At 41.4% G+C, this 26,235-nt stretch overlaps 2 protein-coding genes across 5 annotated transcripts; both read left to right on the forward strand.

Annotated features, from left to right (window-relative positions):
- Positions 1 to 526: 526 nt before the first annotated feature.
- On the forward strand, positions 527 to 15,897 carry mertka (c-mer proto-oncogene tyrosine kinase a). The gene is made up of 19 exons (XM_076742985.1): positions 527 to 875; positions 1,987 to 2,302; positions 2,384 to 2,484; positions 2,574 to 2,744; positions 6,853 to 6,939; positions 7,055 to 7,170; positions 7,250 to 7,439; positions 8,192 to 8,337; positions 10,613 to 10,748; positions 11,428 to 11,578; positions 12,142 to 12,230; positions 12,334 to 12,429; positions 12,783 to 12,863; positions 12,953 to 13,045; positions 13,162 to 13,280; positions 13,379 to 13,488; positions 13,574 to 13,733; positions 14,212 to 14,348; positions 14,948 to 15,897. Exons 1-19 carry the CDS (start codon positions 791 to 793, stop codon positions 15,399 to 15,401), a joined length of 2,838 nt encoding a protein of 945 aa, XP_076599100.1. The 5' UTR covers positions 527 to 790; the 3' UTR covers positions 15,402 to 15,897.
- A 1,135-nt stretch (positions 15,898 to 17,032) lies between these two features.
- On the forward strand, positions 17,033 to 26,235 carry tmem87b (transmembrane protein 87B). 4 transcript variants are annotated; one of them, XM_076743428.1, is made up of 19 exons: positions 17,033 to 17,225; positions 18,118 to 18,178; positions 18,269 to 18,360; positions 18,453 to 18,587; positions 18,657 to 18,710; positions 18,810 to 18,987; positions 19,767 to 19,828; positions 20,043 to 20,226; positions 20,712 to 20,811; positions 20,915 to 21,008; positions 21,720 to 21,791; positions 22,573 to 22,681; positions 22,759 to 22,817; positions 22,915 to 23,018; positions 23,106 to 23,179; positions 23,290 to 23,360; positions 23,507 to 23,559; positions 23,662 to 23,692; positions 23,950 to 26,235. In XM_076743428.1, exons 1-19 carry the CDS (start codon positions 17,070 to 17,072, stop codon positions 23,989 to 23,991), a joined length of 1,731 nt encoding a protein of 576 aa, XP_076599543.1. In that variant the 5' UTR covers positions 17,033 to 17,069; the 3' UTR covers positions 23,992 to 26,235. The 4 variants fall into 4 exon arrangements, with proteins under 4 accessions (XP_076599543.1, XP_076599541.1, XP_076599539.1 ...); XM_076743426.1 differs by lacking the exon at positions 21,720 to 21,791 and adding an exon at positions 21,374 to 21,456 and having other exon boundaries at positions 17,039 to 17,225; positions 22,584 to 22,681; XM_076743424.1 differs by lacking the exon at positions 21,720 to 21,791 and adding an exon at positions 21,374 to 21,445 and having other exon boundaries at positions 17,039 to 17,225.

Consider the following 26,235-nt stretch of genomic DNA (forward strand, 5'->3'; position numbering starts at 1 on the left):
ATAATTTATCTCCAAATGGTTGTTTCATTTGCAGTTGCAATGTAAACCAAGCCATACTCCGCCTCTGTCCATTCATATCAACTCTGTTATTAATGTATGTCAAATAAATGGTTTTATTCTGAGGTTGGCTGTGAGTGGGCTTGTCTGAGTTATCTACAGGCATGGTTCATATAGTTGACCACGTGGTGGAGTAGTTGGGAGGTTTATTTAACTTCACCAGCAGGAGTTCTGTGTTTGTTTTTTCTCAGGCTTTTTGAGCTTGTGTAACTGAAAATAAATCAGCCGCTAGTCTATATGTTGTTAGGCTACTTGCGCAGTATGTTTTTTTTTTATTTTTTGATAATATGATGAGGATATATTAGTAAAAATAAATAAATAAATGAATTTAAAAAAAAAATCAATCAATCAAAAAAAGATAGTAAGAAAAAAAGATAATGGAAAAATAAACTAGAATTCCATCTAAAATTCCAACAGTTTGTTGAGTGTCTGCAGCTGCATTCCTCTGTGGTTTCTCTCCTGCTGTGCTGCGGTTGTCGGTATGTCGGTGCGTCCCTGCGCTCCCTGGCCCGCCTTCATGGGATCCCTCCTGTGACGTCGGGACAAGTAAACTTTTTCCCTCAATCTGATCTCGGGTCAACAACTCTTCAGGCAAACCGAGCTGGAGCCATTCTAGCGGATGATGTCGGTCCCTGTCCGGAGCTGAAGTGTATGCAGCTTAGAGTAGAAACGTGGACGTTTCCAGACCGTTTTTGCGCGACATATAGACGCAGTGAAGCGCTCCGACTTGGTCATGGCAAAGAGGTCAGATCCAGGCTGGTTTGGAGTCTTTCTTTCCACGACGACTATAGCCATTATTGTGGGGAGCCCGATCAGTGGTGAGTTGTCTCTTTAGGTGTAGGTTTACTCACTTCGTGACTCCCGAAGTGGGATCCCAAGCTGAACTCGATCCACAGTAGCAGCAGCAGCAGCTCTCTACTCTGTATGACAGACTGCAGCTGGAATGGATTTAAATACTCATTTAAACAGCTCTATATACACTGGAAAGATGAAAGGACTTCTGCATAGATTCACAGAAAGTCCCCCATCCTAAAAACAAACAAACAAACAAACAAACAAAAATAGACGTGCTGAACGTGTCTCATTGCACTAAACGTGGATCTTTCTGTTGCTTCTTTTTATAGTCATAAAATGTGGCTTACTCGGTTGTGGGCTGGAATGATGACAGTAAAGAATACTTCAAAAACCCATCTGGTAAAGAGCCATAGCAGATGACAACATGCAGTGGATGAACTGTTTTTGTTTTGTTGCCTTATTGCACCATTCATGTCTTTTTACAAAAATATTCAGATTTTGAAAGTTGAATCAAAGTTGATTTGTACCTAAATGATCAGCTGATTAATCGTCAGTCAGTCAGTCAGTCAGTCAGTCAGTCAGTCAACCAACTGCCAGCTGTTTTAATAATGAATTCAGCATTTGAGTTGTGTCTTTTTAGCACAAAATTCAAATATTCATTGGTTCAAGTCTCTGAAATGCCTGGACTTGTTGCTTTTCTCGGTTTTATATCATTTGAATCTGAATATTATTGAGTTTTGAGCTGCAGAAGTGAAGTGAAGCAATTTGAAGACATCACCCTGGGCTCTGAATGATTGTGTCATTTTTCACTATTTTCTATAAGGATTGCAATGATGATGATGATGATTATAAGGTATCTGAAAAATAAATAGACAGATGCATTGGTTGTGAAAGTAACTGTGACATACTGATGGTCTTTGAATGCTGCATCATGGATGTAAACACATCCCTGGTTCTGTGACTTTCCCCTGGATATCAGACCTCTGATGCTCATCATGTCAGACCTCAGCTGCCAAGAAAGAACACTCTTGAAAGCTCAACATGATTAAACACATTCCTCCAGAACTCATATTTTTGCTGCTGGTGTTACATGAGTCAGTGTAAGATAAATCAAACATCTCCCTCTGCAAACAGCTCAGCATTCTAGGAGCCGGTTCCACCGTCCCACCAGGACCTCTGAGCCTCTGGTGATACCGGGCCGCGTTTCAAGGGTTTATCTGAGCCAGGATCAGCTCAGGCGGCTGCACTTTAAGCCCACCATAGGCACCATCCAGCTGTCAGAGGGCCATGAGGCGAAATTCAACTGCTCCATCGACATCCCCGACGCCAGGCTGGAGCCCACCATCATGTGGGTCAAGAACGGCCAGGACCTGGCAGGAAACATACAGGTGGTGATCAACGAGCTCCAGACCACCACCGATGGGGTCACCACTCTCCTCTCCACTGTCAGGTATGTAACGCATAGAGGTGAAAAAGAATTTGATGGGCTGATTACAGAGATTGACAAATGTCCTCATGTCCTGTATCACAGCATTAATCAAGTGCAGCGATCAGATGCTGGGGAGTATCGTTGCAGACTGACCGTCAGCACCAGAATGGTCGAGTCTCAGCCAGTCATCATCGAGGTGGAAGGTGAGGGTCAGCATGGTGCTTGCATTGGCAGCTTCTCTGGCCATCCATGTTTTTCGTGACACTATCTCATAACTTTGATTGTTCTGTAGGTCTACCAACGTTTATCCATCAACCAGAGGACAGTAACGTAACACGAAACACACCTTTCATGCTGACATGTGAGGCCATCGGGCCTCCGGACCCTGTTCAGATCCGCTGGCTTCGTGATGGATTACCTGACAGTGACTATCACAAGTCTCCCAGCAGCTACTCTGTTTCAGGTGAGACACCAAACACACTGTCTGGTTTTCTTCATCTCTCTTTCTGACACATACAGAGAACAGTGATCTGCTTGGTAACTGCAATACTCCTTCCCTCTATTTGTTGCCTGTTCCTCTTGAGGTGGTGAAATAATCTAAAGAGAAGTGTAATTTCTCGCCACTCTCCAATGAATGACCAGAAAATGACGCACTATAAGCCTTAATGACACCTTGAATCAGACAGAAGGAAGCTGAAGATGTGCTTTGAGGTTCATCACACTGACATGAGAGTCATACTTTGTTCCTTTGTCAGTCTGCGATGTGTTAGAGAAGCTGCAGAAACCATTTTCTCTGGTAGAAAGCCTATCTTTGTTTAATTGAAAAGCACTCTTGAAAAGTTGCTTTTTGGTGAAGCTCTATTTGTGGTTTTATTTTTTCTGAATGAACAAAGTAAATAGAGCTTTTTATTTACTAAAAGAACTTTTGGCTTGTATAAAAAGCTGTAAAAGTCACTTACTGGAAGCACCTTACTTATTAAACCAGTTCATTTATTAGTGAACTTCCTCTTGTGGTTGAACATGGAAACATTCATCAGCAAAGATGAAAGGACACATCACGCTCTGATAACGGTGGCAGAGTTTGCAGTGGGTCTCACTCAGCCAGCATCACTTTCTAGGTGGTTTCTATTCTGCCTTGTCTCTGCTGCCTCAGCGTCTGTACTCTGCCTACTGCAATGAGATTTATCTCCTCGGTCACTGTCACTGGGGCCCCCTGCTGCACTGCTCAATGGTTAACAGCGGTCATTTACGCACGGTCAGTGCTTTCTGTAACACTGCTCTGCTAGCTGTGTACTGAAGACAATGTGATGTGAAAAAAACTGAACAATGGAGATGCAACACTTGCTGTAAGCCTGAATAAAGTAATAGCTGACGTTTTCAGTAATACACTTCACTTTCTTGCCAAGAGTCAGATTAGCAGATTGATACCGCTCTGTGTGTATGAGCCAGCAGCTGGTTAGGTTAGCTTAGCATAAAGCCTGGGGAAAAAGCTAGCCTGGCTCCGTTCAAATGTAACAAAATTGGGACTAGGATGACATCAGGAAGTTACTGGTCACAGCCAAGAAATAGTTTGGCACGTAACCATCCGTGAAATGCAGAATTATTGTTTTTGCGCTTCAGTTTTTGTTAAACAAATAACATGCTAATAAGTGACCTTTAAAGATGCTGCTGAATGGATTTTCTTTACTTTTGAGCACAGTTAGGCAACCTGTTTCCCCTTGTTTTCAGTCTTTATAGCGAAGCTGACCGGCTGCTAGCTGTAGCCTCGAGTGGTAACAATTGTCTCATCTAACTAAGCACAGTGGCCCTTTAAAATAGAGTTCTAAATAATGATTATTTTAATTGTTTGTTCCATAAAACATGAACATCAGAAAATAAATAATTGACATCAAAGTAAAGTTGATTATTTTTCACAAATATACTATAGTAGTATAGTATAAAGGTCAAAACTAGCTGCAAGAATATCAGTTCAGATTTGAGTTTTATTTTCATGCCATACTCTAAGAATATGGAATTTTGTTGTAATTATATGGCATTAGATTTAGAAAAACTAGAGGAATTGTTAGCAAAATGTCTCTTCAAACGTGGATTCTCCCTTTATGGCTTGAGCCGCCCTCCTCTTGAAAGCAAACATTTGTCATTAGAAGCATAAACTTTCTGCTCTGTGTGCTCTAACCCTTCATTTTCAACTCGCCGCAGGCTAAGCACTCCCACTGTAGCCAGCGAGTGGTGATACTGCCCGAAGCTGAGGGGTTAAAGGTTCAGAGCTGTGCTTTGGTCCAGCATGTGCAAGGGCCTGGGCTCTAAGGGGATGGGGGGCAGCACAGGGAGCCTGTTCGGGGGTTGGTTCCACGGACAAAGACCTCATTCACAGGACGGCCCACTACCCAGCAGGGAGGGGCTGGACACAGTGGCTGGCAGGCTACCAGAGCTCTGCGCAGGACCAAATATTGGCACAACAAAACAGTGTAAACCCACTCTTCTGCACCTCATGCATACTATGAGTCTGTGGCCTCTTTTTCCACAAAAGCTTAGATCTTATGATATTGTCACAGTATTCTTGTTATGTGGAGTGGTGAAAGGTCATCTTTGCATGCGTGTTTCATTCATATTGCTTGAAATCATGGTATTATACCTTGTTAGGGAGGTGGAGAAGTTGACAGGGATTTCATGTCTTATCCACATGTCATTATTTAATCTCGGGACAGCAGCGTGAGGTCAGCTTTATTATTGGAAGGTGGACACAGATTTGGCACTTTGAAAACAAACACACAAAAAACTGATAATCCAAATGTGGTACACAGTAATTAGGAGTGAAAAGTCTTTGGCTTGGTTGCTACATGAGAGAGTAGTTCAGCTATATTTACAGCCCGAATATAAAAATGGAGAAATAAGATAGACATCTCAGGCAGCTCGGTAAGCTGGAATGCTTCCCTCTATAATTTCATATGTGTCCATCTGACTGGCTAACCCGCCTATTTTTTCTACAGTGTTGTTGCTTTTTGTTTTCATTTACTTGCCAAGTACAGTGAAAGCAGAAATGTAACTGACTGAATTTTGTTCATTTCCTTTTTCCAAAAAAGTATACACTTAAACATAATGTGTGTGTTTAAAGAAAGTAAGAACTCAATATCAAATAGTTGTGTCTTTGACCTTAAACTGATCCAATATAAGTTTTCAGCAAAGGATCAATTTATGAAATGACCCCTGCAGCATTCTCTGTTGTCATATATTACAGTATATACAGTATTTACAGAAAGACTCATTGTTTATCTAAATGCTGCCAAGGTCAAGCACACAGATGCTCCCATGCTGCTCTGTCACCTTCCTTGAAGCTCTGTCAGAAGTGAACTTTTTTTAAATCTATATTTTAACAGGATTGGATCATACTCATCATGTATGTGTGGAGAGCAGAAAGCTGGGCTATGCTGCAGGTGTAACTGGGGAGGTTTTTGTGGAGACTGAGAGTCATTTTAACATGATCATAGCCACAAAGAGCAAACAACAAACTTCTGTATATGCAGCAATGTGTCAACCCAACAGGAGCTGAAGTTTTAAGACACAAAAGATTTTGGGAATGTCACTTTAAGGTAAAGCTGTCAATGGTGTTTTGACATTTACTAACTTGGCTTTTTTCCTGTTGGCCCTTTGCACTACGGTAAAATTATATTAGAATGACCAGTTTCATTTGGGACGACAGTCAAACCCACTCAGTGCACACTGTGCCCCAACCATCTGTTTGCCCTGCAGTTTGAAATGAGGCATGCTGTAATTACGTTTGCACAGCTTGGCTGGAAATGTGCTGATGTATTTGCACATTTCTCTCAGAGCCTAAACGTTAGTATTTTTGGGCAGTTTTGATCGATGTGATCCAGAGATTATTTCAGAGGTTTTCTTGGCGCAAATTTAATGTGTGATTGAGTGATTCAATCCAACCTATTTTCAGTTAGGTTCTATCTTTGTGCAAACAAACGTACTGTTGCCAGGGTTTGTGTGAAAAGCACTCTGGTGCTCCTGAGCAGAGGAAGGCAAACTTAAGAGGTCGTGATATTTTGCAGAATGTAAACAAAACACCCCAAGTTTAGTTCCAGTCATCTCTCACAGGCTGCTCTGTGATTAGCTTTGTGGAAAGGTTTCCGAGATAGAGACACTGGAAAACAGAGCACAAAAGGGACATTATTTAGCAGCTGTCCCAGTCCCATTCTAACCGGGCAGATCTGTGGCTGTTGAAAGACAGGAATTGTGCATCCAGGAAAAGAGACCCAGCAAAAGGATTGTTACCGTAGTACATCACACTGGAGAGGCTCAATTTGAGGCACTGCTGTGTGAACTTTTGAGGTATAATGCGGGAGTGAGTCATCCCCAAATGAGTTTTTTGGTTCCAGTTTCAGTCTCGCTTCTCCGTTGAGGCTAACATGGCACTTTTTCACCAGATCCACCTTTGACACAGAGAGAAATCAGTGAATTTGTCCAAACATAGAACCACTTTTTCCTATCTTGACCTTCACGATTGGTTATTTTGAATTTACATGAAAGTTTCTACATTATCGTCTCCACTGTGTCAACTGCAGGTGTGGACAAGTACACTCAGTTCAGCTGTGAAGCTTACAACACGAAGGGTGTCACCACCTCCAGAGAAGCGAATATCAACATCAAAGGTAAAAGTGGGTCTTCTGGGAGCTGTTAGACATTCCAAGAGGTTTTCACATTCTGCACGCTGACTGTATGCCTCTATGTGAGAGAGTTAATAAGGGTTTTTATGGTGTTTTGCAGTCCTTCCCAGCCCTGTGTCTAATGTTACTGTGTTGGAGAGGCAGCCCAATAAGTTGTTGTTGAGCTGGACCCCTGGACATGATGGTTTCTCTCCACTTATTCAATGTCACATCAGGGTAAGCTCCACATCTGCACAAACAGCGCTGCTGCTGAATGTCCTCAAATTGATCCTCACATGTTAAATGTGCGTCCAAGGTCAAAGAAGTGAGTCGGAGGAAAGGGGAGGTGATGAACACCCGCTTCGTCAACGTCACAGTGCCGCCTTTCCAGTATGAAGTCCCCGGGCTGCAGGCCATGACGTGGTACAACATGAGCGTTTCCTGCAGCAACGAGGTGGGAGCCTCTCCTGTCACCATGTGGATCCAGAGCAACACCACGGAGGGAGGTGTGTGTGTACTTAAGCAACCTTAGAACAATTTGCAGGCTGAATTCTGTTTGCAGCTGATGATACACCAGCAGATTCGCAGTGCAGCAGATACATGGGAAAAAGATCCCAAATCTAATCCACCCCAGCATATACATATGTTTCTGGCTGTTTGAATTCTGAAGGCTATATTTGCCTTAAACACCACCTTGTGTATTTACTTACGACAAGTTACGCTCTTGCCTTCCGCGCATCATAGCAGATTCCTGTTTATGTTTCAGGAACGTTGCACTGTGTAATTAGCCTACTAATTTCCCATCCAAAACGTGCTCAGTGTATAAGCCTCCTTGCAGTAGCTGCATGTAATAACCGGAATTTACGGAAGTTGCACAACTACTTGCTCTGCTGTGTTCTGCTCGTGGCAAGTCCCCCTCACAAAAATGTCATCTCCACTAAATCTCTGTTATTTTCCTGAAGGGTCACATAGGAAATAGGAGTGTTCTCACTGAGAAAACACAAAGTGCTCACTGGGTGGGGCTGCTTTCAATTTCCTTCCGAAAGTCACCACAGGGGATATTTTAGTTGAAAGATTTCGAGTGAGCCAGGAAGTGACCACATACCTAACTGTAATCAAAGATTTCAATGGAGGAGCAGTCTTACTTTCTCTTCTCCATTTTTGTTTTGGAGGTTAGCGGTTATACAAAGTCTCTTGATTTAGTTACCGCTCCCTGTGTCTTACTCCCTGTGTTTTCCATTTCTTGTCACTTTCTCAGTGCCATCAGTTTATCCCCGAAATGTCACTGTCCAGCTGAACGAGTCGTGGCTGGTGATCAGTTGGAAACCTCCCCCAGATGATAAGATAAATGGCATCCTGCGTGGATATGATGTTATTGTCAGACATGGCAACCAAGTGACCAAGGTGAGCTTGTTGGCAACATAGTAAGACATGTGCTTTTTTTTTTTTTTTTTTTTTATGAATTATCTTTTTTGTTTTTGTTGTGTTCACAGTAACTTAGGTTATTAACAAAATATCAATTACAAGATTGTTCTTGAAGTTAGGAGCAACTTATGTTTTTATAGGAAACATAGCACACAAACAAAATGATTGTGTTACTGCAATGGTAGAAGGTAAGCATATTCAGATTTCTCAAAATTATATTTTCATGTACACATGTATAAACACAAACACATTTAGTAATGTAAACTCATACACATGTGCAGTAGATGTACAAACAGTACTCTTAGAGTAGTTTAATTCCAGTTAATTCCAGTTAAACTTGTATTAGTTGTAATTTAACTACAACTAGCACCGCACAGAACAGCCTCTGTGTGCATTATTAGCATCTTTTAACTCCCTTCTTAAACAAACTTTTTCTTTGAATATTTAATATGTTTCTTGGCTTTTTCTTCTGGTCACTTTACATTTTTTTTAACTTGTGTATTATGTTCAGTTTGTTGCTTTTATTTGTGTTTTTATCTGCTTTTTCTCTGTTAAATGATTTGTAGCCTTGTGAAGAAAAGTGCTTATTATTACGTACATTATTATTACATGTATGTCCACTATAGACATTGAAGGATAATCGTGCCTACACCTCCAAACATACAGTACATATTCTCCCTTATATACACTGTAAATTGTACATTAAGTAATATGAACAGTAGGTCATATAGCTCATACTGGTGTGTTTTAGCTGATGTTTTTGTTTTTTTGTTTTTTTTAACACTTCTCATAACAATGATTAATGTATGACAAATGTGAAAAGATCGAGTCTTGCATATCGGAATGTGTGATCCTCCCTTCGTCCTGCCGGCTGAACCAGAGGTCAGCTTCCCCATTATCTATGAACAGCAGTTTCTCCACTCCTCTCAAGAATTAACAAGGCTGGGAAAATCATTTATGACAAGTGTCTTTTCTTAAATACACTCTCAGAAATAGCATCTTTTAATTTAATAACAACCTCTTTCGTACACATCAAATGTGCATCATTCCATGATGCTGTTTGTGCATCATAAAGCTTCTCTTCCTGCGTTGGTGCTCTCTAGTACAATAGTGTGTTTCCTCTCCTTCCTGTCAGTGTCATAGTTAAAGGAAGCTGACGGTGTGAAAGCTGGAACTCAGTGTTTTTCTGGCTTCAGCATGTGGCCTTGAGTCATCACAGAGTGAATGGAATATGAATACAATGGGATGTGTACCATAGACCCAGATATTCTTATGAATCGTCCAGTCAGGTGGTGATGTCATGACGCATAAAAGGCTTTGTAAGACTGCAGTGACTGGAAATGTGTTCAAAGACAACTTGTTTAATCCTCAGACTCACCTGTCCCTATAAAACTGCCTTGTTGCAAAATAATTAAAATAAACCAATTATCTCCATTTTAGAGGAGTCAGTTGTTACTAGTACTCGCTACAATTTTTAATGTTTTATGGTCAAAGTCGTGCCATCATCATCTTTTGAATCTGAGTTGATTCCAAAAAGTTTGTTGAGGATTTGCTGTTGTCAGAACATTTAACCACACGCTGCCCTCTGTTTGGTGCCACAGACATCATAGACTGTTAATCATGGGTTCAGCATTCCCAGTCCGTCTGTCAGCACATTGGCAAAGCAGGAACTCCAGATGCTACGGTGTGGCATTGTGAAATACAGGGCTATGTCTGTCACATGTTCCCTCCCATTGCAGCACATGAGTTTATCCTGAAAGTTAGTCTCCTTCCCTTTTTTTTGAAAAGAGTTTCATTATATACGATAGTCCCCAGTATAGAGTTCTGCGGGTTTTTCCGAAAAAGGTTTCATACTCTAAATGACTGACTGAAAACAGCTTTAAGGGACTTTTTAATTGTGTTTCTTGTTTGTTGTTGGTGCATTAACTGGAAATGAGAGAGAAGGAGAAAGGACACAGTGAGAGAAAGGACCTCACATGCAGTAAAGTTAAGATGGATTTGTGATGTTGCACGAATGTACATGTTCCTTAGCATGCTCCTCCACCAGAATGTCCCCAAAGATTATCACTTTTCATGCATTTGAAAATCTGCTTCTCTTTTAGTTTAATGACTTAACTTACTGTATCAATAAACATTGTTTAACCTGTAACCAATATTATTCAAACAGGTTGAACTTTCTCTCCACAAAGATAATGATCAATCTAATTCTGACACGAGGTTAGAAACATTTAAATGTTGTTGTGTGTTATTTCAGATCCACAGAAACTCAACCGTGGCCTTTGTAGAACTGCAGGAATTCAACTCAACCTACAGTGTGGAGGTGGCTGCATGCACACAGGCAGGCAGCGGCATGGTCAGTCCGCGAGTCTGGCTCTTTGTGCCAGAGAACAGTAAGCCGCTCTATTGATTTATCTCCTTATCTGGGAACTCTAAAATCTGGCCAACATTGTTCAGCTGATGTATTGTGTCATACTAGAATAACATTACTGCCCTGCGATTCGATACAGCACCATTCAAGGCTGTCTTCAGTATTTTTAGCTACAGTAGTGGCGCTGGGCTATGTCAGTCGGTCAGTCAACTTCTTTAGTCCAGACTGAAAGCTAAACAACTGTTAAATGGATTGTCGTGAAATTTGGTACAGACACGCATGGTCACCAAATGATGAGGCATACTGACTCTCAAAATTTCACCTTGTCCACCTTGTAGGTTTATGACCAACTACCAGTAGAATGAATGGCATTGGTATTGTCACAGTAAGCATGTTAACAAGCCGATGTTAGCATTTAGCTCCAACCAACACTGTGCTGCAGTACACCCATGGCTGTAGACTCTTGTTTAAACTAGTCTTGTTTAAGCTAGGCTGACCGCGCCTTGATTCAGCAGGATTATATTTGACATTTTCAAAAAGACGGTTTGGAAACTAGTCAGTTCTTTTCACAATGAAGACAGCTTGTCTATGAATGTGTTTTTTATAACATGAGCTGACATACCATTGCTACAATGCTGAAACATCCCATTGTTGTTTTTCTAAACTTTGATCATCGTTATCATTTCTTCTTCCTATCTCAGAATTAGTCGTGTCTCCATCGTCCAGTCCTGACACCGGCGTTCCAGATTCTCTCTATGTTGTGCTGGGCGTGGTGTGTGGCTTCTGTCTTCTGATGCTTATCCTGTCGGCGGCTATCTGTGTTCGCAACAGGACCTATGACTCTTGGTTTGGGTATGCCCAGTGATGATTTAATCACCACTCTCATTCCAAATTGGATTGGTCTTATCTTTCATAATTGCTACCAATCACTGTGTTTGTGACTCATTTGTCAGCATGGTTCATCTTCACATTGACTTAAAAACTTAAAGGTTGTTGATGCTGTAGCTCATTTTCTATTGGCACCTGGGGTTGTAAACTGTCTCCAGTGGTGCACTGTAGCAGGACTTGAAAAACTGTAGACTTCCGGTCTCTGTTAATAAACTGCCTTTGCTTCCTCTTAATCACCACTCTCGGCACCTGAGGCCAATAATAAATGTGCAGCTGGAAAGATGGATACAAACCAGCTGTTAATTCTCTAGAATTCATTATTATGAAGTCTGTGACTCAGTCTTGCCACTCAGGATACGGATAGGAATGTGTCACAGGCTGCAGCTCAGATAGGAAAACAACATATGACAACTCAGAGGACTTCCTCGCTGTGACCACCTCTCCAGTCTGTATGCTTACAATTACAAAGCTGTAATGACGTCAGTGAGCCTTCCCTGTCTTTTTTTCCCCCCTGCCTCCCCCTGCAGGCGGATGTTTGGAGGTGGAGAAAAGCTTCAGCCTATCGTACAGTACAAGCCCCAAAGATCCTACAATCGATCAGCCATAGGAATCACACGTATGTTCTTGAATATTTCTGTGGGAAAAAAAACATGTATGTAGACATTTATGTTGTCCTGCTAAAGGCTGTGTGCATTAACTTGAGTGGGTCCTGTCTGCAGTTGGGAACCTTGGTGTTAGTGATGAACTCCAGGCCAAACTTCAGGACGTGATGGTCACCAGGAATTTGCTCTCCATAGGGAAGGTTCTTGGAGAGGGTGAGTGAACAGTCTCATATTTGGGAAATGTGTAAGCATTGGAAACATTCATATCCACATGATTATAGAACCATGATTTCAAAAAAGCCTGGACACTGTGTAAAAAAATAAAAACGTGTTTCATAAAATGGTGAACCTTGCCCCATCCTTTCTTGTAAAAGACTGAGCCTTTCGGGGATATAAATATATTGTCTCTGTACTGTTTTCAACTGAGTATATGTCAAAAAGGATAAATAAGTTATCACATTCAGTTTTATTTATGTTTTACACCGTGTCCCAACTCGGGGTTTGTATCTAGATCAGTAATCCTGTGCAGTGTGTGAGGTATTTATGATTTGTTTTCATTCAATCAGGTGAATTTGGCTCCGTGGTGGAGGGACACTTAAGACAACCAGACGGAAGATCAGAAAAAGTTGCCGTGAAGACAATGAAAAGTGAGCTTTCTGTTACTAAAAGACATCTTTTGATCATCTCCAAACAGTAAAGCAAGTAGAAGATAACTAACTCTCCTCTCTTTCCTCAGTGGATAGCTTCTCTCAACGGGAGATTGAAGAGTTCCTGAACGAGGCGGCCTGCATGAAAGATTTCAACCATCCTAATGTCATCAGGCTGCTTGGTAGGAGAGACGCAATACCTCTTTAAAGTCTTGTAGAATGCCACTGATCTCTTCCCTGGTTCATTTTCATTTGCACAACCTTACATGACCTGTGTGTGCTGACTTGTCCTCTTTAGGTGTGTGCTTGGAGGTAGACTCAGGACACTTTGCCAAGCCCATGGTCATCCTGCCATTCATGAAATATGGAGATCTACATAGTTTCCTGCTGCGCTCACGCCTGGGGGAGAGTCCATTGGTAAGATCTCAGCCAAACACTCATATATATGTTATTATTAGACTGAAAGATATTAATTTAGAACTGTTATCATGCTGTGTGTTTGTTTTTCTACGCAGTTCTTGCCCACACAGACACTCCTGAAGTTCATGGTTGACATTGCTTTGGGTATGGAGTATCTCAGTGGTCGTAACTTTCTGCATCGTGACCTGGCGGCTCGCAATTGCATGTAGGTTGCAAATACAAGCATTTTTCATCATCACTGTTAGATTAATGGAGGTTTATCTGATTTGATTTTCCTTTTTTTTTTGCAGGCTGCGTGATGACATGACAGTGTGTGTCGCAGACTTTGGGTTATCTAAGAAGATCTACAGTGGAGATTATTACAGGCAGGGCAGAATAGCCAAGATGCCTGTGAAATGGATTGCAGTGGAGAGTCTGGCAGACAGAGTCTTTACTGTAAAGAGTGACGTGGTAAATACCTCCATCTGCTTCTGTCTTTTCTGCACTGTCAGTCTTTGGTCCAAAAGTACACTGCGTCTCTTCCTGAATTTCACAACCATTTATCTTAGATCTACGCAGAGCACTCAGTTACTCAGCGTTCCTCTTGAGAATGGGCTAAAGGTTTTGTTTTGACATTCTTTGTCGCATCATTCATTGGTGTGTGGTAATATTTAAAATGTTTTGCCCTTTGTCAATTTTCCCTGGTTTTGCAATTTTAGGACTCTAAAAATCCAATTTCCTGAAGTGTCAGACAAAAATGTTGAGATGTCGGCAAAAACGCAAAATTCATGAAGCTGAATGGGGAAAAGATGTGTTTATTCTCCTGTACTGTAACATAAAAATGAAAGGGTTAATCTATATTTTTAGATAGCAAAGGACAGTTTATGGTGTGCAGCAAGCTTTTCAAATGAAGAACTCTCATCTGAAATCAATATTCTGTGTCATGCAGTGGGCATTTGGTGTGACCATGTGGGAGATTGCAACACGAGGCATGACGCCGTACCCAGGCATCCAGAACCATGAAATTTATGACTACCTTCTTGAAGGACACAGACTGAAGCAGCCAGCAGACTGTTTGGATGAACTGTGAGTGCCGTTTGTCTCTTCTTGACACAAATGCTGAAGTGGGTTTGGAGACATGTCAGACTCAAGGTAGACTATAAAAGTAGAACACATCCTAATATGCAAACTTAATACTGTACAGTAACAATTTTAAAACATGATGTTAGCTTTTCACTTTCAAAAACCGTGATTTTTTTGTGATTAAAATGCTGTCACTTGCATGTGTCAGAGCTAAGGTGTCACTATACAGCCCTCTGAAATATAGCTGTCCCTTTTTCCTGAGTGTTGCAGAAAACCTTACTGCATGCTACACTTTCAATTTGAGCACTAAAAAGTAGTTTGGATTAGAAATACTGATGTGCAGAATACACTATATTTCAGTTTTCCTTATTTTGGCTCACATCCAGTCTAGCCAACAACATAAGACTAAATAAAATGTTAAAACTGGACTGTTTTTCTCATCACAGCCATCTGCGGTGAAATTAGAAACTGAATCTACAACTTGTAAATGTGTTTTTTTGCAGTGTCCCCAGTTGCATTAGCTGCATCTTATAAGCAAACTGCTACACAAAAGTAGCAAGACATTATTAAATGAGTAATTTCCTTTATTTACATGTGTCTAGGTATGAGATCATGTACAGTTGTTGGAGGGCCGATCCACTGGACAGACCCCTCTTTTTCCAACTGCGAGAAATGTTGGAAAAGCTCACAGAAAAGCTTCCCGAGTCTTTCAGCAAGGACGATATTATCTATATTAACACCAGCTTTCCTGAAGAGGACCCCGACGGAGAAGCGCTTCCTGAACATTGTCCTGTGTTCACCTCGTCGCCATCCTGCAGCCACCAGGCAGCAGAACATTCAGTAGTTACTGCGGACATTCATGGGAGCCTGGAGGCTGACGAAGATGGGGACGATGATCGTTATGTGGTGGTGATCAACTCTGATCTCTCCCTGAGATCTCCTGCTGTGGACACTCCTCTTTTGTCAAGTGATGCTTTAAGTCAAGTGAATGGAGCCATGGTCACAGATGTGACAGCAGTGGATCACAGCTCGAGTGACACTTCTTTCCTGCTGTAATGTTCGGTACCAGCAGATCCAAACTGTCGTAAAACTGTCTCCAACTGGTAAAACTGGCTCATCAGTACTAAACATTATGCCTCATTGCACTGGAAGCACCTGGACATTTCCTGATGTGGACTTTCTGTAGTATTCTTCTAGAAGCAGTTTATGCTTTACATGCCAGCCTACATGTCAGTGTTAGGAATGTTGCCTATGTGTGTCAGCGTCAAACATGTCCATGCAAATGCTCCATAAGCTTAAGATACACTGAACTGTGAAATTGTTTACTGTATTAAATTTTGTGTTGCGATGTAAATATAGAAATGCACAGAAAATTTATAAAGTGATCTTATAAACTTGACCTCTATGGGCCTCAAACAGTTAATGAAATGAAAATGTGATGTGAAAAGTTTTGAGAGGAAATATCTCTTTACTGGAACTGACAATAACTCAGAGATCTGAAACAGGAAAGAGGCCACAAGTGAAAAAGGTTGTGAACCAGTGGCTTCTTCTTTGACAGTTTGTTATATCTTAGAACCTCAACGTTTTATATGAAATCCAAATCTGCAAAGTAATCAGTAACTATAGCTGTCAAATAAATGTAGTGGAGTATAGGGCACAAAAAAGTAGCACAGAATGAAAATACTCAAAGAAAGTACCTCAAAATTGTACTTAAATTACCTTTAAACAGGGAAGGCCATTGACAGCAAACTCTCTTTTGCAATGATGCCCTGCTAAGACATGTAAAATACATCTAAAAATTACAATTCATGTAAAACAATAAAACTAAATGACAGCGCATATAAAAGAGTAGAGGGACACAAAAGATACATCAACAAGTTTCACAACAAACAGGCAAAGGACAACAACATGACAGATTCACCTCCATTCTCGCTGCTCTATGTCTTACAAAAGAGATTTAAATTGATCAAAAGGGATCAGCTTGTAGTAGTTTTGAGCCATTTTCCCAGTCTCAGTATTGACATGGTGGTCCTCGAGGACCAAATAGTCTTGAGATCTTGTGCAGTGTGAACTTCATTTACAGTAGTCACCGGAGATACTCAGAGGGTTCGACAAGAAGTGCGTTATAGATAAACAGTATTTAAGCACAGTACTGAGTAACTTAGTTTCTGAACTAAAAACTTGGACTTTACTGTAAATATATTTAGGAGAGTAAAACTGTCCCAAAATGGAAATATTCAAATAAATACTAGTACCTTGACAACTGTTTTTGTACAGTCTTCAGTTAAAGAGATCAAAGTGGGTCAAGGCCACTGCAGGTATGAAGTTTAATTGATAAGGGAGAGATAAGGAGCAGCTACTTCGCCCACGATGATAAACACCAGTCCAACTTCAAACCGGAACAGGTGTAACTGTACTAGTTTTTCCCAGGATGGCGAAAGAATGGCTCGCCTTACACTGCCTCTAATTGGCTAGTAATCATTGCCTTCGTTGTTGGATTGGTTACAGTTAGGCACGAGGACGTAAGATTTATGAGTGAGGAGTGATGATTAGCTAGGGTTGGGGTAGGAATGTCAGTGTAAGCCAATCAGAGGCAGAGTCGGGCGCGTCATGCCTTCGCCAAGGAAAAAAAAAAAAATCTTACTTTACAGGTAACGTCACACAGACGCTCTGTCTAGCTGTTGCGTTCAGGGCGCCTCCTACAGGGGAGCGTTCAAGACCGCAATGAATATGGCTACTGCAAACAGGATGGAGACGTGGAGCTGTCCGACAAGAGGGATTTTCTATCCATGGGCAGTCCTATTTGTAATTTTACTTAGTACCATAAATGTGGTTGTTGCAGCACCGGAAACGGGGCTTTGGAAAATCACAGTTGTAAATGTGAGTATCTAACTGGAAATACTTAACCTGCTGGATAACTGCAGTAGTAGCTAGCTGACGTTAGCTACATTAGCCTTGTTATGTGCGTTCGCTGTCAGCTGTGAGTGTGATGACAGACCTGTCCTGCATTTATGGTATCGCGTTAACCGGTGTCGACCGCCACTTGCTATCCTGAGCAGATTTGAATAAAGTGGGCCAACCGAAAGAGCGGAGTATGTCGTTAGCTAGTCAGCACTTAGCCTTGTGGAGAGAGGCTGATTCACTTTATGGTCAGCCATTGGCTAACTAGCTGGTTTCACCCTGAGACAGCTGTCCAAAGAGTCTTTGCTAATTAGCACCCAAATAGGTATTTGTCTAACCGTACGATTATCTCTTGACCTGGACTTGAGAGTTCACATCCCAGTCTGAACTGTACTTATCACTAAAAACACCATAAAAGTTAAGTTGCAGCCAAGGAGGAGTCCCTCCTCGTGTTTATCAGTGTTAAGGCACATTCCCCAGACTTAATCCAAAGAGGACTTGCCTTAATAAATAATTTAAGTATTTAGAAGTTTCAAGTTCCCTCCGTTGTTGTCTCTGGTTCTAGATCCAGTTGCAGTGTTAGGTGTGCTGAGGGTCACCAGCCTGTCACTGAACTCATTCAGACAGACGTATTCACAGCTATAGACAGCATGAACGTTTGTGATTCACCTCATCCACAGGTCTTTTTCCCTTTTCACGATCACAGAAAGAGTCCATTTTGATTGGGTTTGAACCCAGGACAGTATTAACAACTGTGTCCCTCTCCCGCCTAAATGATTGATCAGTTCACCTAACTTATTACATATTAATTGATAAGAAAAGTAATCCTTGGTCCCACTCTATCTCATAAACTTTATTTACTAATCCACAGACATCAAGACCACTGCTGTTAAGGAAATCCATGTATAAAGACACTGACATTGAATTGAAAGGTAAGACATGGAAATTGTGCTCCTGACCTATCTTAAAACTCGTGCCCATGTTTGTCCCTTGTGCTCATCATCACTTATGTCTTCTTTTAGTTGTGTCTTTTGGCTGTCCTGAGAAGGTGGCCTTCACTATTCACTGGTTTTTAAAATACTATCCGTGTCACAATGAATTCAACAATATTGAAGTAAGTATTGAAGTAAATACGCACGATCTGACAGTCTTCTCTGTCTAGGCTTGATTGTATATGAATGCTGAATTGTGAGTTATTGTCTGCAGGAAATGTATGAGAGAACACCTCTGAGTCGTGGGGAGAGCCTGGATCCAAATCCCCTCGGACAAGGAGAGTACATCGAACACCAACACGGTCCATTAACATGTGACAATGGAAAGCGCTCCTTTCCAATGCTCAAAGTAGGTGACACACTTGGCATCTTGGCATTCATTATCTCTCGACTTCCAGTAACCCTCTGTATTTTTCAGAAAGCCAAGGCAGACCCACGTCCGGTCAGTCCACCTGTCAAGGGTGTCGTTATGGTAAGAAAACAGAAAAAAGTGCTCTTTAGGGAGCACAGTCTGTCTCAATTCAGTGTTTTTTGAAGTGATAAACACTGTATTATGTTTGTAATACTGCAGGATGAAAAGGAGATCAGATGGCTCACTGAGGAGTATGATGACAGCAGCAGCAGCAGCGTGAAGAACGGCAGTTTAAGTATCAAAGACAACGTCATCGCCACCACGTGGAAGGATGGGCCGTACCTGCTGGTTGTTAAGTTTGTGACCAGTCAACAGGATGTCAGCTGGAATTTAACAGGTGAGATTTTACATGATGAGCAACTAATGGACTGTGTGACTGGCTTAGAGCAACATTATCGCCCTGTATTATTTCACTCTGCGTGGACATGCCGTTGAAAGCATTGATTGATCGAAAAGTCGGCCAGAACGGTGCATTAATGTGTGGAAATGACTTCCCTAATCAGAAGCTGGCTCATAATTGCGAAGCTGCCTGCAGCCGACAGTGAAGTGTCAGATTTCAAAACCAAGAGAAACAAATTATCAGTGGCTGTTTGCATGCACACTAATTTTCCACTGTTATTACCAATTTGACGAGGTTCCACATTTGATGTGGGTCATGTAAACACCGTATTCTGTCTGTAGCATTTTCCAATTAAGACATGTGGGATGTGCTGATATTATTTGGATTTTAGGAACATTCTTTGGATTTGTATACTTTATGCCCGGCCTTGCCGACAGTTTGGAAGGTTGTGGTCGAGATGTGTGCACAAAACAAAAGCCCACGTTTTAGGTTTAAAGGAGAAACACACCTACCTTTAAACATTATTAATCATTATCACAACTCCAAGTGTTTCAAGAAGGTGGTTGAATGAGTGAGAGAGGGAGTTAATGGGAGAATGCACGGCTGCATGTAAATGAAAATATTAGCAGAAAATACATTTGCATTTGCCATGTATACAGCATAGTCAGAATATTGTCTTTTTTGGTATAAGGACATAAAAAGGGAATATTTTGGGCAAGTAAATGTAATCAATGTGTTTGCTTCACTTGTCTCATGTCTGCATTTTGTTTTTCCAGTTCATGTTGTGATGAAGGGCAGCCATGGCTACATTTCTATCACAGAATGGCCTCTCATGATTGTAAGTAGATGAGTTAAGGAATCAGTTTTTGTGAATTATGTCAGAACCATTAATCACCCATTTGTAAAACAAATACCTTTGAGCCTCATTATATTCAAGTGACCTATACGTAATAGTAGATGTTTTTGGATGACCCGTCCTCATGTGTCTAATTAATGAAGAGAAACTGCTCTCACGTGCGTTTCTATACTAATCCCTCACTCTCGCCTCGCAGTTCTACATGGTGATGTGCATAGTGTACATCCTGTACGCCCTGCTGTGGTTCATCTGGGCATCGTGCTACTGGAAGGATCTGCTGAGGATCCAGTTCTGGATAGCAGGCGTCATATTCTTGGGGATGGTGGAGAAGGCTGTTTTCTGTGCGGAATATGAAAACACCAATGCTGTCGGCTCTGCTTGTGAGTGTCTACGGATCAGTCACAAAATACCTTTTACCTTTTTCCATGTGAGACAGTAAGATGTTTCTTTCCATGCCTCCACGCCGGCAACAACTGTGGTCAGAGGTATTGTGTTTTCAGGTTGTCCATCCGTCCACATTGTCGTCACCACAGGCTCATTGGTTTTGCTGATGTTGAGCTTCAGGTGATTGTTGTTGCACCATGTGATGAAGCTCTCCATCAGTCCTTTGTACTGCTCTGTAAAAATAATCTCTAAGTGAAGACAGCTTGTTTCTCACTCGAAATTATTCACTGGAATCATACATGTCAATATAGTTTTAACCAAAAAAGACACTTAATACCTTTTATTAAGTCGCTTCAAAGTCTTCAGTACATGTATTATATGAGTCTGACCAGATGTGGATGTAAAGGTAAATTTACTGGTTGGCTGAGTCGTACAACCATAAAGTGGTAATTCTAGTTCTTCCTGTTGCTCCTGCCTTTAGCTCCAGGTCTGTTGATCTTTGCCGAGCTGGTCTCTGCCCTCAAGAGGACTTTGGCTCGATTGCTCGTCATCATCGTCAGCCTCGGCTATGGCATTGTAAAGTATGTCAGCATTTATCTGCACACACAACCACACAGCTACTTTATTGTTTGTAAAACCTAAATGATTGCGCAAACAAAATCAGGCAATCCGCTTTCGTTTTAGGCCTCGACTGGGGACAGTAATGCACAGAGTTGTGGGGCTCGGCATCCTCTACTTTGCCTTTGCTAGCATTGAAGGTGTTCTGAGGATTACTGGGGTGAGTTATGTTCTCTGATTTATTTATTTATTTAGTTTTTTGATTGAGATCGGACGTTAGAATTGTAATTGTTTATTTAATCTAACAAAGTCATAAAATCCCAAAGATACTGACAACGATTTGAATCAGAGGAAGGTGATTCATTCCCATTATTCAATGGTCAAAAGTGAATTTGATTAAGATTCTGATGATCAGTGACTTGGACTCATTGTTTCACCTCTGGTTGATTATAACCTGACATGAAAGATAATCAAGAGTTAACTGTTAGTTAACTATTATTAGTTTGTTTTTACATTTTGTTTTGAAGTAAAACTGACATCACTGTTTGTGTATTTTCTTGATTTGTTGGGTGGGCAAAAATCAAGGGTCGAGACAATGGCCCGGTGCTCATTACAGAGATTGTTCTGGCTGTGTGTGACTCCTGCGCCATCTGGTTCATATCCTTCCAGTGTGCTCCTCAGCAGCACCAATAATCAATAGTTTTTATACCCGAACCACCAATCACAAAGTGGACAAACCCGTTTAATGCAGTGTTTTTATGTCGTCTTACCTTGTGGGTTGAATGATTTGATATTTTCTTCTCTGCTCTTTGGTGAACGGTTCTATATTTTACTGCTGATGCTGCCTTTTCATTTCCCATCCTATCTGTGTTTTTCCACATCTCTCTTGTCTTCCTCATGTCCTGTGGTCCTGCTCTATCCTCCCTTCTAGGCGAAAGACTCTGACTTGGCCCTGCTGGCCAGCATTCCCCTGGCTCTGCTTGACTCCTCTCTGTGCTGGTGGATATCCTTTTGTGCACCTAAAACCTATCCCTGTGTGGTTCCCTTCTGCCCTTCACCTCCTTCCCATGAGCCCAGATTAGACCAGGAGAGCTTTATCTGCAGCTGTCTTATTCCTTACCCACATGATTAGCAGTAAAAGAGCACTTAAACTGCAAAGTGGCGGGTTGACGTTTTAACTGCTCTTAGCATCCTCCATTGCTAGTGCTTCTTTTCTTGCGCAGTCAGTCGCAGTCAACATTTTGAAGAAGTTCCTTTTAACAGGCAGTAACCTCGAACAAAACCGCGAACATGAACAGATGGATGGCCATCTGCCTCGACCGGCTGGGGAGAGAGAGTGAGAAATAAGACTATTAACAATAATAATAATAGTGTATCATAGTATACGTATATATTCAAATATTTTTTGAATATGTATTTAATAATAGTAGAGATGTGACTCATAGTCATGACAGTTGCCGTGCCTGTCATGCAGTACCACAGTAGTAGGTGCAACCATGATCCACAATCCAGGTGCTGCCATGATCCATGGGAACCTGCAAGACGAGAAAGCACGAGGACTCTGGGGAAGAAGCCAGCTTAGTAACATTAATCGGACATAGCTGGAAATAGTTGGTAGTGTGCACCTAATTAGTTGAATTGTATAAGACTGTGATTGCAAAGAAGTAAGGCAAAACATGGACGTTAACTACAGCATCACATGTAGTGGTAATCTTCATCGATGGGGCCTCATCGATGAACATGTACAGTTTCTGTGGAACATGTTTACCTTGACTGCCATTAACATCTTTGTCAGCCTGGCACAAACCATCAAGACCCTGAAGCTGAGGAGGAACCCCGTCAAGTTGTCTCTCTACAGACACTTTACAAACACGTTAATATTTGCTGTCGTTGGTAAGTGGCTCCACTTGTAGCAGTTTGCACACAGTGGAGCGAGTTTGTGTCTCAAATCTCGCCCTTTTCTCCCTCAGCTTCCATCATTTTCATAGGCTGGACAGCAAAGAAGTTCAGGCTAGCAGATTGCCAGTCTGTGAGTATGGTTTGGCGTATTTGTATTTGTAGTAGTGTTTCCAAAAATATTTTTAGTTGGCATTTTATTGATGATCACACCTGTTTTTGTGTGAAAGGACTGGATTGAGCTGTGGGTGGAAGATGCTTTCTGGAGGTTTTTGTTCTCCGTCGTCCTGCTCGTCATAATGTTTTTGTGGAGACCATCTGCAAACAACCAAAGGCGAGTAGTGTGTTCGGACTGTTGAATTCACCAACACTTTTTTTCTTTCTTTCTGGTATTTTAACCACTTCATTTCAATACCCACAGGTATGCTTTCACGCCTCTCATTGACGACTCTGACGATGAGGAGATTGAGGAGTTCATCGCCTCTCCGAACATTGGTACAATAACATCATGGGAGTCTTGCTTTCACCTGTAACGCAGAAATTCAGTGTCTAGTATTCTCGTAATATTTATTTCTCTTCCCCGCTTGTGTTTTTTCTGTTCACAGCAGATGGTATAAAGTTGAGGGCATCGAAAAGTGAGGCAAATGGCACAGTGAAGCCTGCTGAAACAAACCCAGTCAGTAACACAGCTGCACACCTTGTTTGAATAGTGTTGTATTCATTAATTAGCTGTCCAAGTTTAGGAAATGCTGCCGTACAAGTTTCACACAGTTCAGCAGATGGCAGCATTTACTTTTTCATCTTGTTTTTCTGCTTGTCCAGGATGAGGACTTGAAGTGGGTGGAGGATAACATTCCTAGCTCTCTCACTGATGTGTAAGCATCCCATCACATTGTATTTATTACTCCAGCAAGGTGTTTTCAAATAAGATGTGTGATTGTAACAGAGTCTGTCTTTGGTCCTGTTTGTCGCTGCAGAGCTCTACCAGTCCTGCTGGACTCAGATGAGGTATGTGTCACTTTCTAATCTTCAAAACAGAATTCACACACAACATTATTTTTCTAACCAGAGATGGTCAGTCTCGATCTGTGGAGATGAGCAACTTTGTTCAAAAACACTTACAGAAATGCCATCGGTACCTACATTAAAATGAAGTGAATATATGTGCTCTGCCACAATGGACTGCTTGACAGGCTGTCAGGCTTGATTGGCAAAATGTCTTTATGTCCCTCTGGCATGGTTTATATTTGCATATTCTTTCCCAGGAAATCATGACGACCAGATATGAGATGTCCAAGCTGGAGTGAGGCAAAGCCTTTGCAGCCATCAGCTGACGTGAAGGGAGGACATAGAAGCTGTCCCTGTCTCTGTAGGAGGGTTTTCTCCAGGATTTCCAGTCGGGTGGTGGTGGTGATGGTGGTGGTGGAGGAGTGCCATTTAGCTTTTCAGGGGATTTCCCTGTTCGGTTGCTACTATGCAGGGTGGAGCAGGCCGCAATTTAGGGGGATCTCTGCTCATGTCCTCATCTGCTCAAGAGCAAAGGACTCTGCCAGAGGAAAACTGTCTTTTCACTGACCAACTGGTTCACTTTTTCCAAAGAGAATGTTTCATTTTATATTAAGTGCTGTATTTATTTCTGTTATGTTCGTGTGAATTTATTTTAGCGGAGAATTAAAGGTCCAGTGTGTTGGATTTAGTGACATTTTGCGCTAAGGTTGCAGATTACAGCCAGATGAATATCCCTCTCTTCACACCCCCCCCCCCCCGACCAAGTGTGCAGGAGAACCTACCGTGGCCACGAAAGGCCCTCTCTGAAGCCGGTGTTTGGTCTTATCTGGGTTACTGTAAGCATCCTAAGGTGATGTAAATACAATGATTCTTATTTTCAGCTTATAATACACTTGTGAAAACATACTCATGAATATTAGTTTGGGTTTTTGTCGTATTCTAGCAGTAGATCCCTCTAAATCTGACACACTGGTCCTTTAAGAACACTGGGCCTCATGCGTGAACATACTCTCAAATATACATTAAGTGTCTTTTACAGGGTCTCTAGATGTTATTGGCTGGTTTCAATAAAACAGGATGCCTATTTATTGTGGGGAAAAATAATTCAAAGGACTTTTTTCAGTAATTAACATCAAAAAATGATTTATCTAAGCTGGTGTTTGCACCAGAAGAGAGAGAGAATTTGACCTCAGTGTGTTATTGATTCAATATAATTCAATATAAATACATTATTGTGAAGTTCCCAAAAGTTATGGAGTACAGTAAACATTCACATGTGACTGTGTCTGAGGTACACTCTTCTTGTTGCCAGCATTAAAATCTGAGACAAGAAAACTTAGAAAACTTCCACCGCAGTGATGTCGAGTAGAACATTTGCTCTTATGCACTTTGAAGGTTGAAGCTGTGCCTACATGTTCTTCTTGTGTGAGGCCTAATCCGTTCAGGTAATTGAGAACAACATGTACGAAAGTGTCGTTCAGGTCTCGCGTTGAAGCCACCCGGCATCCCCAGTATTGGTGTGTGAATGAGGTCGAGAGGGACGAAGCACAAACAGGTGAATTTGTACAATTGAAATTTGCGTGCATCTGGGTTCAGTAGTGTAGAATTGGGGTTTTCAGTCATGTCTTGAATCTACTGTACGTGTGTCTTCTGAAATGAGGAGCAATATACTGTATGTTTGCTAATATGGAGTTCATTATTTATTTGTGTTTCAAGTGTACTTATAAGTTGTTGAAATGTGTGTGTGTATTCACCCGTGTTTACTCTTTAGTGTGTTTACAATGTGTACTTCCTTTTTTTTTGTAATGCATCGGGCCCTGAACAATCTCACAGTGTACCAGGCTTACTGCAACCTGCGGCGTGTTTCTTATTTCTTCCCATTTTTGCCTTCTGTGCTGATGAAATCGTTGTGTTGGATTCACAGAGACCTTAATATCATCCATGTTCATCCAAGAAGTCTTAATACATTTAGATTTTATTTTGGAAATGGCTGGCCTGGTGTGTTCGTCAGTGTTGTTTTAGAGTCAGGACACTGTTATTGTCTTCATGTATGTTGTCTTGAGTAAATGTAACAGCAGGACTTGTAATCTTATCTGTCTGGGCCATCCCATATTATGACACATTAGATGCAGTATGTGGTTAGCACGAGCACACGCTGATCACTGGTTTATAATGTCACTGCTCCTTTTGTTTTTGGGTTGGCAGCCTGGAATAATTGTGCTTATGATGGCAAGCTGTCCTTTTGTTATATAAAACTGCAGACACCTGCAGTGGACCTCGATTACTTGTACAGATGGGCTTTTGGCTGATTCCAGTTATTTCATAATTCCACAGGTGAAAAGGTCTCTGCAGAGAATGATTTTTTTTTTCTTTCAGGGGTGTCAAAGAACCAGGCTTGAACTTTTCATACCAGCAGCTTTCTTCTCTCTTCCTTCTCAGGAAGTCTGCACACCTAGATTAAAAACGAATCGAATACAAGAGATTGTTTCCTGATCCACGATTTTCAGTATTCGTTTGTTAATAAAAATACATATTTGACTAAG

The sequence above is a fragment of the Chaetodon auriga genome, chromosome 11 (assembly GCF_051107435.1).
Source record: "Chaetodon auriga isolate fChaAug3 chromosome 11, fChaAug3.hap1, whole genome shotgun sequence".
Classification (NCBI taxonomy): Eukaryota; Metazoa; Chordata; class Actinopteri; order Chaetodontiformes; family Chaetodontidae; genus Chaetodon; species Chaetodon auriga.